The sequence below is a fragment of the Rhinolophus hipposideros genome (genome assembly GCF_964194185.1).
Source record: "Rhinolophus hipposideros genome assembly, chromosome: 1".
In the NCBI taxonomy this organism is placed as follows: Eukaryota; Metazoa; Chordata; class Mammalia; order Chiroptera; family Rhinolophidae; genus Rhinolophus; species Rhinolophus hipposideros.
The window spans coordinates 89,922,245-89,937,324 of NC_138047.1; the positions used below are offsets into that span (position 1 = coordinate 89,922,245).

At 32.6% G+C, this 15,080-nt stretch overlaps 1 protein-coding gene across 5 annotated transcripts in view; it reads right to left on the minus strand.

The window, feature by feature from the left end:
* Positions 1-15,080, minus strand: part of PCDH7 (protocadherin 7) — a 409,833-nt gene that overhangs the window by 191,835 nt on the left and 202,918 nt on the right. The window contains exon 3 of one of the 5 annotated variants that reach the window (XM_081056070.1): positions 3,720-3,815. The exons of the other annotated variants lie outside the window; for them this stretch is intronic. Within the exon in view, the coding sequence (XP_080912196.1) occupies positions 3,727-3,815 (89 nt within the window). The 3' untranslated portion in view covers positions 3,720-3,726. The remainder of the gene's footprint in view (positions 1-3,719; positions 3,816-15,080) is intronic. 5 annotated transcript variants of the gene reach the window in all.

Genomic DNA, 15,080 nt, shown 5'->3' on the forward strand with positions numbered 1-15,080 from the left:
TATCTTATGTATATACTATACTATATTATATACTATTCAAATCACACCTTTATTATGTATTAATTTAAATCAAAGCCAAGTGCTATTTTAAACTGAAACATTTTTTTTTGTTCTCTCAAGGTATTTAAATTCATTTTTTGGGTTTTTCAAACTTATGTTCAAAATACATGAACGTAAACTGTGGGAGCGCATCCTGAATTCTTTGTTTTATGTGGGGGGGGAGCACTAAATTAATGCTAAAAAGACTTGTAACCAAGTAACAAATTGTTTAGGAAGACTGAGGCTGTAACCCAGAAAATAACTTATAGAGAGACATTGTGTATTTAGACATCATGACCGAGTGTCTGTCTGAATTTAGGTCTTGGAAGTACTTTCATTTGGAAAAGGAATAGAACTTATTTTGTGTTTCCCCAAAGGGCAAACCCTGGATAAATGGATTCAAGTTTCAGGAAGGCAGATTTTGACTCAATATAAGAAAAAGTCAGCAAGTTAAAGCTATCCCAAAATATAGTGCGCTACCTCTGAATTTTGTGTCACTACAATTATTCAAGCAGATATCTTTATAACGGCAATGAGAGAATGCATGCACAATCTAAAGACTTGATCGGTTGACCATAATACCTCTAACAAGTCTTAAAATTCCAGACAATAGTTTAGTGGTTACCAGAGGGTAAGGGGGGTGGGGGGCAGGAAATGAGGGTAAAGGGGATCAAATATATGGTGATGGAAGGAGAACTGATTCTGGGTGGTGAACACACAATGGGATTTATAGATGATATAATACAGAATTGTACACCTGAAATCTATGTAATCTCACTAACAATTATTACCCCAATAAATTTTTTAAAAAAGAAAAAAGATACTTAAACAGAGAAAATTAAATCTGTAACGAATCTTCAAATAGGCAAATTAAAAAAACCTAGGCATTAATAAAAATGTTGAATAGTCTAATAAAAAAAAAATCCATGACTAATACAGCAAACATTTGTCCTGTGCTCCAAGGGCTATACATAAAGAAAATATATATGAAGTGATCCTTATATTCACAGAACTAACAAACCAATTGATTTTATAGTCACCCTGGTAGAGAGTGCAGTAGGGAGGGATATTTTGACTTGTATCCTAATTTTCCATCAAGACTTGTCTCAACTGTATTCTCTAGGCACAATCTTTTTAGTACTAAATACAAAGGTCTCAGTTAATGCTTAAGCCCGTAACTTGCTCTCAAAAGCACTGTTTCCACAGAAAAAGTCTTAGAAAAATACAGTGTACACAAATCAACATATCTTAACTTGCCCTTTCTCTTTCCAGTCATTCTACCTCAAAGGTTTTTCTAAGAATAAAGGAAATACAAAGTCATAAATTAAATTCTTTTTCTCTATCTTCATTGATTTTTTTCCCTCCAAGTCTCATTTCATATTATTTTAAAGTCCTCTCAGTGTCCATGGATTTCAATTATGTTTCCTTCAATTTTTTATTGCTTTTCTATTTATTCACTTTTTCAGATCTTTTTGTTTCTTTTTTTCTCAAAGGTATTTCCTCCATGGTTCATCCTCTTTTCCTCGTCTGTATTTTACTACTACCCTACTTTTTTTTTCTTGTATGGTAAACTGATGAGACTTTTTTTCTATATGGTGCACATTTCCTTTATTTACCTATAATGTAAAAACTGATTTCTCGGATTGCTTTCCCTCAAAACCTGGAAAACATTTTGGTTGAATTTTCTTCTTTCTATATGAAATATAAGCGAATCTATGCTTCTTTTTTACCACTAGATTTGATAAATTTTATAAACTTTAAATTATCTTTTTTCTGCATGTGTAATTATTTTATACTTACTTGGCTTTTAAGTGCAGGTCTTACATTTGGGAGAAAAAATGAATTATTATTTATGATCAAATATATTGGGCCATCTGTGAAGTTAATAACAGTCAAAAGACACGAGAGAAGGAGACTAAAAACAGAGTAAAGTATGGAAGAGGGGACAGGTCTATATGAAAGTGAAAAGAGATAAATGAGTTCTGTAAACATACATTCATTTGTTAAACATTTAGAGAGTAACAAACACTGTAGAATAGGATAGTTCATAAAATATAAGATGGAATCAGTGTCCTCTAGAAACTGAGCGTGAAACAGACCCAACTTTGCTTGGGATGGATCAGGAGAAGCTACATAGGGCACATCCCACTTTGGTCAGTTCAGACTGATCTTGGCCACTTTCGATCTCTCCAAGCCTCATTTTCTGAAAATCTATTAGATATGGATAATAATAATTTCCAACTTGAGTTTCCTTTGAGTGAATGAATTAAGAAAATGAAGATTAAGCTCCTTAACCTTGTGTCCGACACACAGTAAACCCTCAGTACATGTTTGTTGCTGTTATTGTTGCAAAGTTTTCCCAACAGACTATGTTCTTCAGATGGAGGGAATCCAGTGACATGAAAGATTATACCCACTGAAAAAGGTGCAGAGGCCAGAGCACAGTGCGCATCCAGGTTAAAAGCACAATATAGAGACTAGAAACGTGGGTAAAACAGGGTCATAAAGGAAACCAATGATTTCAAAGCTTTATCAGATAAGAGGCCACACATTCCTGAATGAAGAGTAAGTGTCCAGCCTTCAAAGGTTAATGGTCACATCAAGGAAAATGCATGTAAATCAAAATGGTTTGCTCTGTTTTTGTACACACATAAGTCATAATTATGCTATCATTTTAAAGAATACCACAAACAATACTGTCGTACACATGTACACCAACAGACATAATCACTGTTTTTTTAAGACATCTGCCAATAAACTCCTTAGCCCAAAAATAATGTTTTAGTCACATGTCTCAAAGATCAAGATAACACAAAGGTAATGCAAAGCCTGACACATCCTCAAAACAAGCCCCTGCTTGAGCTAGGAGGACCAGTTCCTCTAGTGTAAAAAGGAAATCAAGAATGTGGGCGTTTCCCTATGATTACTGAACGCTTACATTTTATAGTATATGACTGTACTGGAGTTTGAGGCCTGAGGGGCTAGCTCCTTTCAGAATGCAGCAGCCTGAAGGAGGTAATCCTGGGACTGCTAAAGAAAAAAGCCCTCTCCATCTTCCTCAAATCCCACCCGCTGAGTTGACAAAATAAAGTTTTGCAGAAAGCGATTAACATATATTCAGCTCTCACATTTGAATGACATGCCTTTGTAGTGTATTTGGATTTATTTGAACTGGCTCAAACTAATTTTCTATAACCAGATGAGTAAGCATTTTAATTCATGTGCATACAAGTTTGTGCAATACTTTTGAAATCTAAATGTTATAATAATTCCATTTTGACTTAAAATTCATGAAATATTCCCATTTTATACTATTCAAAGGTATGTTATATAACAATTGTTTGAAGAATGTTGAAAGTGGCATATATAAACAGGCATACAAGTTCCCTTTCTTTCTCATATAATCAGTTGAGAAAAAGGCATAGCACCTTTCTATGAAAATGACATCATTAATTCTTCTGTGCTCTTTACATTGAAAAAACAGATTTACAACTCTGTAAGGAATTATGAAATGCAGAACATGCTGAAATATGTAAAGATATATTCAGGTTGAACATTTTTTTCCAAATCAGTAGGCTTTATGTAGTGGATAAATTCGTCTTCTAAATGTAAAAGAGATAGACTATTAATAGAGAACGCAGAAGAGGGACACCTGCTCTGCTTCATGGGAACCGCCATACCTGTTGATTAATGGAGAGGCCTTAACAGCACTCTTCTTCCATGCGTCTTGCCATGAGGAAAGGGAAGGAAGGGAAAGGTAGTGATGGCAGCAACACCTGGGGAAGGGAGATGGGGAAATATGTAAAGGGAAAATCAGCAGCCCCTACACAACGGTGTCCATCCATAGACCTTGGCAATAAATCAATTTCCAAAAGCCCTGAGCTTGTTTTCTTTCTTCTTATTTTAAATCTAGATCGATTTGAAAGATAATTTAAACAAATTAGATATTTTGAAAGGAGTTAATCTGAATATCCTCACAACTATAATCTTCCAAGTCTAGGGAGACAGGGGACTGCAACACATAATGAGCTACCATTTTATTCTTGTGTTTTGACTACACAGGGTAGCTTAAGGCAGGGCTTTGATATGTGGGTATAGATTAGTTTTTTCCAATACATTATGAAACACTATAGGATAAACAATACCAAATATGTATGTGTGTGTGTATTTTTCTCCAACACGCAGTAGGATCATTATCATTTATTCTCTCTGCCTCTATCTAATCGCTATATAACTGGCTCACAACACACCTTCCTTTTTACATTCTCCTAAGGATATCTAGTTTTGATATCAAAACAACTTCAAGTTTTCAAATTAATAAAAAAGAATTAAATTTAGTAGAATACTTATATACTGCAAGAGGACAAACTAATAAAAGTTATAAAAAGTTCATGTTTACATTTTTGTAGACATGGTCTAATCTGGATTATATGTAAGTTTTAGAAAGTAAATATATAGCATTATATGGAAAGAAACAAAATTAAAATGTTTAATAACAGTAAATTATTTGGATTTTAATAGTGATTAATTGCTTTAATAATATCAATGTATGAAATAATACCACACCTGAAAACCAACATAGCTACAGATTTTGCTTTTAGTATTTGTTTATAAAGAAATGTTAAACTTTATATGTGTATATTTAAACACAAACTACCCATGAAAAATTGATTTTTTTACACTCTTTAAAGAAGCATTTATACATAATAGAGGAAACTTACAAAATATATGCATATGTTATTGAGAAAAAGAAGTATTCCACCGCGGTGGGCTATATCAATCACGGAGGAGGCTATGCATGTGTGGAGGCAGGGGGTATAAAGGAAATCCCTGTGCCCGCTCTCCATTTTGTTGTGAATCAAAACTTCTCTAAAAATATAGTCTTAATACAAAAATCAGTTAAAAGGAAAAAAAGTATTGCAAAAAATGTAAGTAAGAGGAAATTAGTTTTCCTTTGTGGAAAAACAAAATATTTTGACCCTCAATACCAATACATTTCTTAATGTATTATTTACAAAAGGGCTGGACATTCTTGAATTTTTCTCTAAAGACAGGGATTCTTGTGAACACATGTATGCATTCTTGCTTCGGAATGTGATTCTAACCTTTAATCCTGATGTTTAGGAAAGCAACTATGACAAAGACGGTTGGAGTTTGGAATATGATAATCCTTTTGGTCTTGCCTTAATCCTGTTTAGACAGGGTGCCTCAAAACTTTCCAATTTCTCAACGCGTCTGGTCTTTGACACATTGCTTACTATTAGCCATCAACTCTGTTTAAGATAACATGACCCAACCTAATTCTTAGGCAATAGTATTACTCAGCCCTTGAATTGAGAAATTTGGAAATTAATTGGTTATCTTAAAAGATTAGCATCAAAAAAATTCTGAAGGCATATGCAGTATCTGGGCCTGTTGAATTAAAAGAAACAAAACCAAAGTAGCAAAGTTGATTTTTTCTGATGTGATTGAATATAATTTTTTTTATAGCTTTGCTTTTCTTCTTATAGATTTTTGATTGTGTATTTTATTCAAAAGTATTAATTGTTATTATGCATAATATTTTAAAATTTAAATCCCCTTCCAAAATTAAAACCTACACACTCCAGCAATATCAGAGTAAAAAAAATAAACCTAATTATTCCTATATTGAAATATTCCTCAGTGATTATTTTGGGATCAGTGTTTTGCCTTTGGAAGAATCAAACATAGGAGTCTCACAAGCTAGAAAGAAAAAAAAAAAGAATCCACATGATTTTAACTTGTGTTAAAATATGTGCATAAAGTACAGCTTTTTTTTTTTGTATATGGGTTTCTGATAGCCTACAGATTTTATATTCAGTAAATTCTTTCTTTGACCTTACGAAGGGCGGATTAATAAGGTAATATACCTGGAGATCAGTGCAGTGAGAGATACAAAATAACCAAAGGTATATTTATAAAAATATTTTTTTGTGAAAAACTTTGGAAAATAAATATATGTACACGAAACACAGAAGATCACTAACAGTACAACTTATCAAGATGTAACAAGTAATATAAAATTATTTCATAAATAGCTGAGTTTATAAATAAATGAAATAACAGAATCATAACCAGAAAGATTAAATTGAAATTTTAAAGAGTCAGGGATTTACAGTGTGGAGAATAGAACTTTATGGATTAAGGAAAATCAAAATAAAAGTTTTGTGGGTTTTTTTTTTTTTTTCATATTTGAAAGGCAGGGGTCAGGATAATAAAATAATCCCTGGTACTAATGGGGTATTTGGTAGGAATTTGCTTATGAACAAAGATATGAGCCAGATTTTCACTTGAATAAAAAAGGGAAAATGCACCATATGGTACATGAAAATAAGAAGTAGATGGAAATATGGTTTGTGATTTCTATTGTGTGAAACTGACAATAAAGAATTTGTTATGTGATTGGTTTCCCAAAAGGACAAAAATTCTGTCATGTAGTTGAAACAACAAGAATATCATAGAGAATACTCTGGGTTTGGCCTGTTGTAAAGTCTGCCTCTTGTAGTTTCTGTTTTTGGAAAACTTTCTGATCAAGGTGGAAATACTGTTATTAAAATACTGATACTAATGGCTGTGTGGTTTAGTGAAACAAGCCCAGAGAGAACAATGTCAAACCATAGTAATAAAGAAGAATAAGGCATAAGGCTTGGTTCATATCCCCAAGGAATACAATCTTTAGGTGAGAAAAAAAAAAAAGGGACAAACTTTGGTGCTTGCAAGTTAAAAGCGATAAGAGGAGTAAACTTTGACAAGACAGACACTGGAGCTTCTTAAAGATGGGGTAGGATATGGGTAAAAGATGGAAGAAAGAAACAATTTTGCAGAAAGGGAAGCTGTTGAGTGCCAGCAAGTCGAAAGTTAGTTCAACCAGAATAGACTGTGCAGTGAGAGGAACATAGAGCACCTCTTGATATGTAGAAGGGACACATCAAACAATATAGGGAGATGAATTAGGCAGTGGTGTGCCTGGTACAAGGACATATGAGAAAAGGCCATTCCTATGTTGCATAAGCATTCCTGATAACAGTATTGTTTTTCTTATCCGATTTGTAAGGTCCATCTGGGGGGAAAAAAAAAAACCTTCTGTAGCAACTGAAAAACAGATATTTTAGCTCTGGGTCTCGGTCACATTCTTACCCAGGGCTCTTCTGAACATTAACAGTTCCATATATTCCTTTGGCAAGGCAATGCTCCAGGCAATGACATGGTTCAGATTATTTCATTCTCCTTGCTCATAGTGGTTGGATAGTTATGCAAAAGGGTATTTTAATAATCATATGTTAGTGCCCCTTGTGTGTATGGGCAGGGCTGAGTGCAAAGAGGCTGGCTTGTTTGTTCCTGCTAATTGTGGCATGATGAGATTAAGATTTGCCCTGGTGGCAATAGGGAGAGGTGGAATTTGAAAACCTTGACAGAGGAAGGAATGCTACATGTTCTTGTAGTACTCAGGAAGTTGATCTACCACAGATATTCCACAGCCCAACTCACATATCGCTAGTGAGGAACAAAGAATACTTTTAAAGTATAAGACATACAATCATATAAACCCTAAATGAGGTTATCAGTCAGGACTTAACTACTGAGACCACAAGGAAGAAAAAAAACAAAATGCAGGGGAAAAAAAAAAACTGTTGTAGGCATCATCTGAAGCTTTTGAATCAATAAGAATTATAATTGATTTAAAATGAAAGAATAGTTATTAATCCTCTATCTGGCTCTCCTTTAGTTAAGTGTTAATGGTGTGTATCTAGTATCCTGTATTACGGTTTGTAGTCTTAATATTTAAAAGCATTGATTGCATAGGTTAATAGTAAGAAAAATCAGCTAAGTAAAAATGTTTAATATTACCAGCTACCACATTTAGTAAAATGATTATATGATGAAGAAATTAGAAAATAGTGTAAAAAGGATTTAAGTATAAACCTTACCTACTAACACTAATTTTAATTGGGACATGTATATCCCAATTAAATATATATATATTTAAAGTATGATGTATTAATGTTAGTACATGATGTTTACAATTTCTTAACTCTAGATTAACTATAAAATATCCTTTTTTTCTGTTTAACTAAAGATAGTCATTAATTTTACTTAATAGTACACACTACTTCCTAAAAATTAATTTTCATAATGACAATTAGAATGTTGCCATATACAAATCTGGAGTTGTGATAACTTTTTCAGACAATTGTATTAAAATTTCAATATTTAGTTGCATTAAAACAATTTATAAAGTTACTAGCAAATATATAATATTTTGCTTAATTTTACTTTTAAATTTTTATTGTTTTACAAATCTACTCTCTCTAAAAGTCTCATAATTTATAGCTATGCCAGCATGACCCAATGTATTTTTTATAAAAACTGATCGCATACCTGACTACTTGGTTTATTGTTGATTAATGCATTGAGTAATGGTCACTTACAATTTTACCTTTAATTAATACAAGATTTTAATCACTTGACATAATTAATATTCTAACTTTACTTTTTAAAAATATATATATGTTTTAGTGTGGATTTTGCTTATACCTTTCTTGATTAATAATTGAGTAAATTTATAAAATTATGGAAAGCCTAATGTCTTCACACAGGACATTTATAGTGTCTGCAACCGAAGGTTATTATATCAATTTGAGTATTCCGTTTTGTTTATAAAATGTTCAATGAGTATTCAGTCTGTGCTAGATACTGCTTTTGCTAGCAGTATTCAAACGTTTGAGTTTCAGGACTCCTTTACATTCTTGAAAACTGCAGAGGACCCAAAGTGCTTTTGTTTTTATTTGAAGTATATTATCATTAACATTCACCATATTCAAAATTAAAATTAAGACACTTTAAAAATAATTAATTGCAAATGTATTTGAAAATAGCTATAACAAATTCATTTCATGCTGACAGAAGTAAAATATTTTTTGTAAAATTACCACCATATTTTTAAACCAAAAATAATAAAAAGTGAGAAGGGTGACACTGATGTATGCTAATACAGATGGTGATATGCAAAGAGCTAAGGAAGAGTGTCAGAAAGGGCTCCATAGAAGAGGTGATACTTGCAGTAAACTTTATAGAAAGAATTGGAAAGAGATGTAGATAAAAGAGGTTCAGACTATTCTAGGGAGAGAAGGGCATGGCTATGCACAGTAGGACGTAATAGAAAGAGCAAAGGTTTTTTGTTGTTTGTTTGTTCGACAGATTTTCATCAAACCCCAGCTCAGTCACTTATTGGCTGCATTACTTTGAGCAGATCACCTAAGGTCTGTGAGCCTCCATTTGCTCTCTTGTGAACTACAAAACCTACACATTAAGAATGTCGTGATGATTAAGTGAGATGAAATACGTAAAGTATTTTCATGGGTGGCAGTTCATTAGAACACTCAGCTTTACATATATGTGTGTGTGTGTGTGTGTGTGTGTGTGTGTGTATAAATAGTCACAGGTGCCAAAAAAATGTATGCACATGACTTGTATTCATCTTATGTTATAGGTATATATTGAGTATTATAATTTTCATATAGTCCTTTCCTTTCTTAAAATATGTATATATTTTTTGGCACCTTCTGTATATATAGAGAATGAATTGGTTGTCACGTGAGAGAACAGAGTGCAATGAGGTGGGGGGAGAGGATGGAAGACATAAACAAGAGTGGAAATTTTAACAACGAAGTAAAATTGGTATGGAGGTTAAAGGCATATATGAGTAATTTTAAAAATAGAAATACAACAATATGAAATAAACTACCTTGGAAACTCCAAAGAGAACACTTCTCAGGAAATTTAGCAAACCCATAGCAAATCTTGATTTCCAACCTGTGCCATATTACCCTCTCTCAGGAAAAAAAAAAAAATAAGCTAAACCAACTGAAATTTTAGAAAAACATATTACAGGGTCTTCATAAACATAGAATGAAATGTATAAAGAATAACATGAATGATAGAAAACATACTTAAAAGAGAAATTTTACCAACTTTGTCCATAGCTTATAGAGGTTACCCTGATCTAAATCTTCCAGCTGTTTTTGAAATCAGAATTCAACTATATTTTAGTAATTAGTGAATGAATTAATAAATAAATGTATATTTTACCCCTTATGAGCAATGCATTAAGAATTTGAACTATCAACTGTGATGTCTTTAACCTGGAGTTGAAAATTAGTAGACTCATAAAATCTACTAATCAATGTCAATTTATCTAGAAAATAATATTTTTTTAAGAATGTGGTATGCAGAGAATGTTATGATTTTCCCCATGCTAGATGTGTACCATCCAGATACTATCTTTGATCTTAAAGGTCCTTCATGGATAGAATGTTTAAAAAGAACTATTTCTCAACTACAAAATTAAGAACTTCTGTTGATGTACCTTAATTCTGTCAAGTAGGACACAGAGGGAAAAAATATATATAATTAGTACTGAGAAGCATTATTTTGAAATGTAAAATACACTCTTCATCAAAGCCCAGCTTTAGAATTTTACAAAACACAATAATACCCTGTCTCATGCACAAATATTCACTGTAGTAATGCACCAATGACCGGTAAAACAGTATGAATTTTAGGTGATAAAGTTCACAATATTCTATAAAGAGTGTAGAATTAGCCTATCCCTTTTCTTATACAGTATGCTTTTCACTAATCAATCATTTTGACTAATTTCTCCGCCACTGCAATTTAATTCAGACTAAGTTATCAGAAGAGCAAGCAAAGCAAATCAAGTATAAAAGCCAAGGTGGAAATTGTGGGTGGAACTTTGACCCAGAGGATATTAACTTATTCTTTAATTGATTCAGCAAGTATTCTGCCAGGCACTGCCCTAGTAGCTGGAGATAATGAACATGAAAACATGGTCTCTGTCACGTAGTTAAGATATTTAACAAATAAATAAATACAGGCCCCCCATTCCAACCAATGCACATACAAATAATTCTAGAAATCATTTTCAAAAGAATTTTGTTGTAAAAATGACACACCATAAAAATGATACCAAGTTCTTCCCTTTATAGCCTCTCACATCCTGACTTTGTAAATACAGATAGTAAAGCTCTATATCCAAATAGGTGTCTAACTCCACCTAGCACTCATCATTTAGGACTTTTTTTCCCCAAAATATATTAGATTTGGTTTTTACTATAGAGCATACATATCAGGACATGGTGAAGCACACCCAACTACAAATCATTTTTTTTTTGGGGGGGGGGGGATCTGTGAAAAAAATAATAAAACTGCACTTGCTTTTGTTATGCAGTCCCAACTTGAGAAATGATGCTGCAAAGGAATTGTGGCCCCTGAGGGGCTTCTTGGTGGTGGTTGCCCCACATTTCTACAACCTCAAGTCTGGGCCTGATGGTGGTGGCACCCTGGGGATTGTCCTAGTAGTCAAAATTAAATATTAGATAATAATTTTTACCTTCATTTTTCTGATCTCATGTATGTGTGCATGTATGTGAGGGCAGGACATAGTAATCAATGCATGGAGATAATTCTAGAATAAAATTTCCCTATTCAACCATCCTTCCCTAGAGAACAATTTACTTATAGGTTCTTCATTGAAGTTTCTCTTTTCTTTACAATTCTTTCTTGCTACCTCCCTTCTCTTAGTATCAACTACTATATTCTCACTCAGTCAAGTCAAACAACAGTTGTTAATTCTGAGTGAATTTAGACACATCAATGTAATAATCTACTCACAATTGAAAACCGTTTTTTGGTTTTTTGGGTTTTTTTGGTCAAAAATGCTTCAGTATTAAATAAGATCCTGAGAAGATATGCAAAACCATTTTAAGTTTACTCAAATGAAAATGATAACATAATGGACGATTTCCTTTGTAAAGTTGATATGACTCCACTCTATACTCCTTTTTAAAATTTTAAACCTCAAGGAATTATTCTTCATAAATATGTAGAATGGAAGGAAAGTAAAACACACTTGTTCACCCTATTCTTCATTTGAAATACTTTGTACACTGTTCTTAGCTAATGTATTTAAATTTATTTTTAAGATACAAGTTATTATTTGATTGCAAAATATCTCAGATGCTTAATAAAAGTATTATTTCATTCTCAACATATTCATGTACAACCAAAGAGACATCCAGTATACTCTACATTAGAATTCAGTTAATAAATGAGAATACCTTTTTCAATACTGTTATTTAAATTACATGAAACAAAATGTCAACTCTAGATAATGCTGTTCCCTCAATGAATATATCTTATTTCATTATATATGTATGAAATCATAATGTTTTATTTCAAGCCTATAAATATGATATGTTATTTCAAGCCTATAAATAGGATATGTTATACTCCTGAAAAACATAAACAGATGATAAAACTGCATGAGTGGTACACATGTGCATATTTTCATACTTCCACAAAATTACTGATTTTCTTTTTATTTTGATCAGCTATCTGAATTAGCATCAAATTTAATTTGAATAGCATCAAATGGTTGAATAGCATCAAATTTAATAAACAGCATATGGACCTGCTAATATATGTGAAGAATTTGTTCTCCTCCCACCCCCAACCTATATGCTCTTTTATATTTCAGTTTAATAATACATTCCCTGGGTGGGAGGGGGAATTGAAAAATAAGCCACATGCCACATGAATTCCATTGTAAAAATAATAGCTAAGTTTATTTTAAGAATATTCTACAAAAAGAAACTGAATCTTCATATTAGTATACTATTTGTACATAATGCACAAAATATGCTTTTGTATTTTGCTGGTGTATATTTTTTATAAAAAATATAAGTTTATAAAAATTTACATTATGTGGCTAAACTTTTTTAAGTCTTTTAAATCTTTAATCAATTCATGGGTGCTCATTATAAGAAGGAAACTCCTAAAATCACCTCTTTTAAGTAAAAATTTTACTAACTGAACACACTGAATTTCTCAGTAGAGTTTCAATCAAAATACATTCAGAAAGTGTGATAATAAAACTTTTTTAAAGTTCCAAACAACCTCACATTCCTACCCCCCAAAAAACAAACAAACAAACAAACAAAAAACAATCCACTCTTTAAAATGTGAACCAAAACGTTTAAAGTTTAATTCCTGGGAGACAAATAGGAGGTTAAACATTTTGCTATGCAAAATGTGTTTTCAGAGCATTGGTGAGAGCCATAAGTCCCTCTTGCCAACACACCAATATTCCCCATTCTAGGGTAATCACTGGTCTGAAATTCTAGGTCTGTGCTCAGCAACTTTGCTCTGTTTTCCCTCTAACATGAACTCAATTAACTCCCTGCTCTTAATTGACCCTTCCATTTCTTTCCAATAAAAGAAACAGGTAAGCAAATGCATCAAAAGCAGGTATGTCCACAGAATGTTCCATTCTGTGTAGAGGCCAAAATACATGCACATTCTAAATTTTCCTACATCAAATTTAGATTTGCAAAGCCAAGCCATGCATGATTAGAAATGCTGAAGGCATACCTCTACCGTGGTTCATGCCTTTGAGATTTCAAATTACAACAGCATCCCATTTTTACAAGGTATTACTAGAATATTCTCCAATGTGTATATTAGATTCCTTTATAGAGACATGCATGTTCCTACAAGTCATAAATTTATTAAATCACCAGATATATAACTTTCATTCTCACATTTACATTACCAAGTATTTCATGGAGCAATTTTCTTAGCTGTGAGACTATTCACAGTCATAGCTGTGAGGCTATTCAATGATATAGATACATACATACATTCATACATACATACATACAATTCCAAAATGAAACCCTTAACTCTAAAGGAAAACAGCTATACTGGAGTCTCACAGACTGCAAGTCACTATTAAAGAGAAATCAGCTATCAGTAGGATCTTCCTTGGATTGCCTCCATGAAGTGTTATTATGAGTAGTAGTATAAGAAGGACTTTATTATAACAAGCATTGTGGAAAACAAGCAGCGTTATGGCTGGGTGCAGAGAGAAAGAGCATGAATAGCCTAATATCCCTCAATACTGAAATTGTTATTATAAATGAGTGGTACATTTACATCAGATTATCATACATTTTCAACAGAAACTGGAAAAGGCCAACTCTGTCAGCACCAGTCACAGGGCAGAGGGTTTCTTGTTGAGACCTGTTATGAGTTAGCAGTGCCAGGCCTAAGTGCTCCCAAGGATTTTTAGGCTTATATTACAAAACAAAATCCCTTCTAAGGAAAACCAGACCTTTAGTTGTAAAAGATATTTTGAAATGATGAAATATTTCAGCAATCCAGTGAAATAACCTTGAAGCAATATTTTAAAATACTTATAGCTATTTTAACTAATCACCATAATTCCATCAGTCTATATTATAAAAATGTAAGTTTACACCTTACTCTTGAGGGGGGAACAAAGGCAGTAGAAAGCATTAGAAAACTATAGATTTAAGTTAAGCTTACAGTCTTTTTGTTATTATCTTGCTTAAAGATGATGTTGAATTCCAGTTGGCATGTTAAATAATGAGAGAAAATGATCCGAATTTAAAGGTACATGTAGTACAGATTTTCTATCTGCAGTTTAATAAAGCTTACTTTAATATGCGGAACATTAATTCTACAATATAAAGTCTCAATATAACAGGAGGTTGTCAAGTTTACAGTTGATGAAAGTATTGACTTTAATTTAATAGAACATCTCCAAAATAAAATCTTTCAGCAGACATAATGTATTACTCAAACTACTTCCAATATGTGCTTTAGCCTTATCAGCCCAGCTTATCAAGGATGGTGTGTGTGGATATGTGTGTGTGTGTGTGTTTGTGTGTGTGTGTGTGTGTACATTCATTTCCTAGGTAAGAAATTCTCAATCTTCTTACAGTTTGCTCATTAATTTTTGAATGAGCACCAAAAATATACAGCAATCGGGAAGTTGAATTCTCCATGTGTTGAGTCATCCAATAAAACATCTGTCTTCAGAATTGTTTAGAAAGGTGCATCACGTACAGGTAGATAGTTCATGAAGCCCAATCAATAAGGACACTGGATAAATGAAGTGCAAAAATAATATTATAATG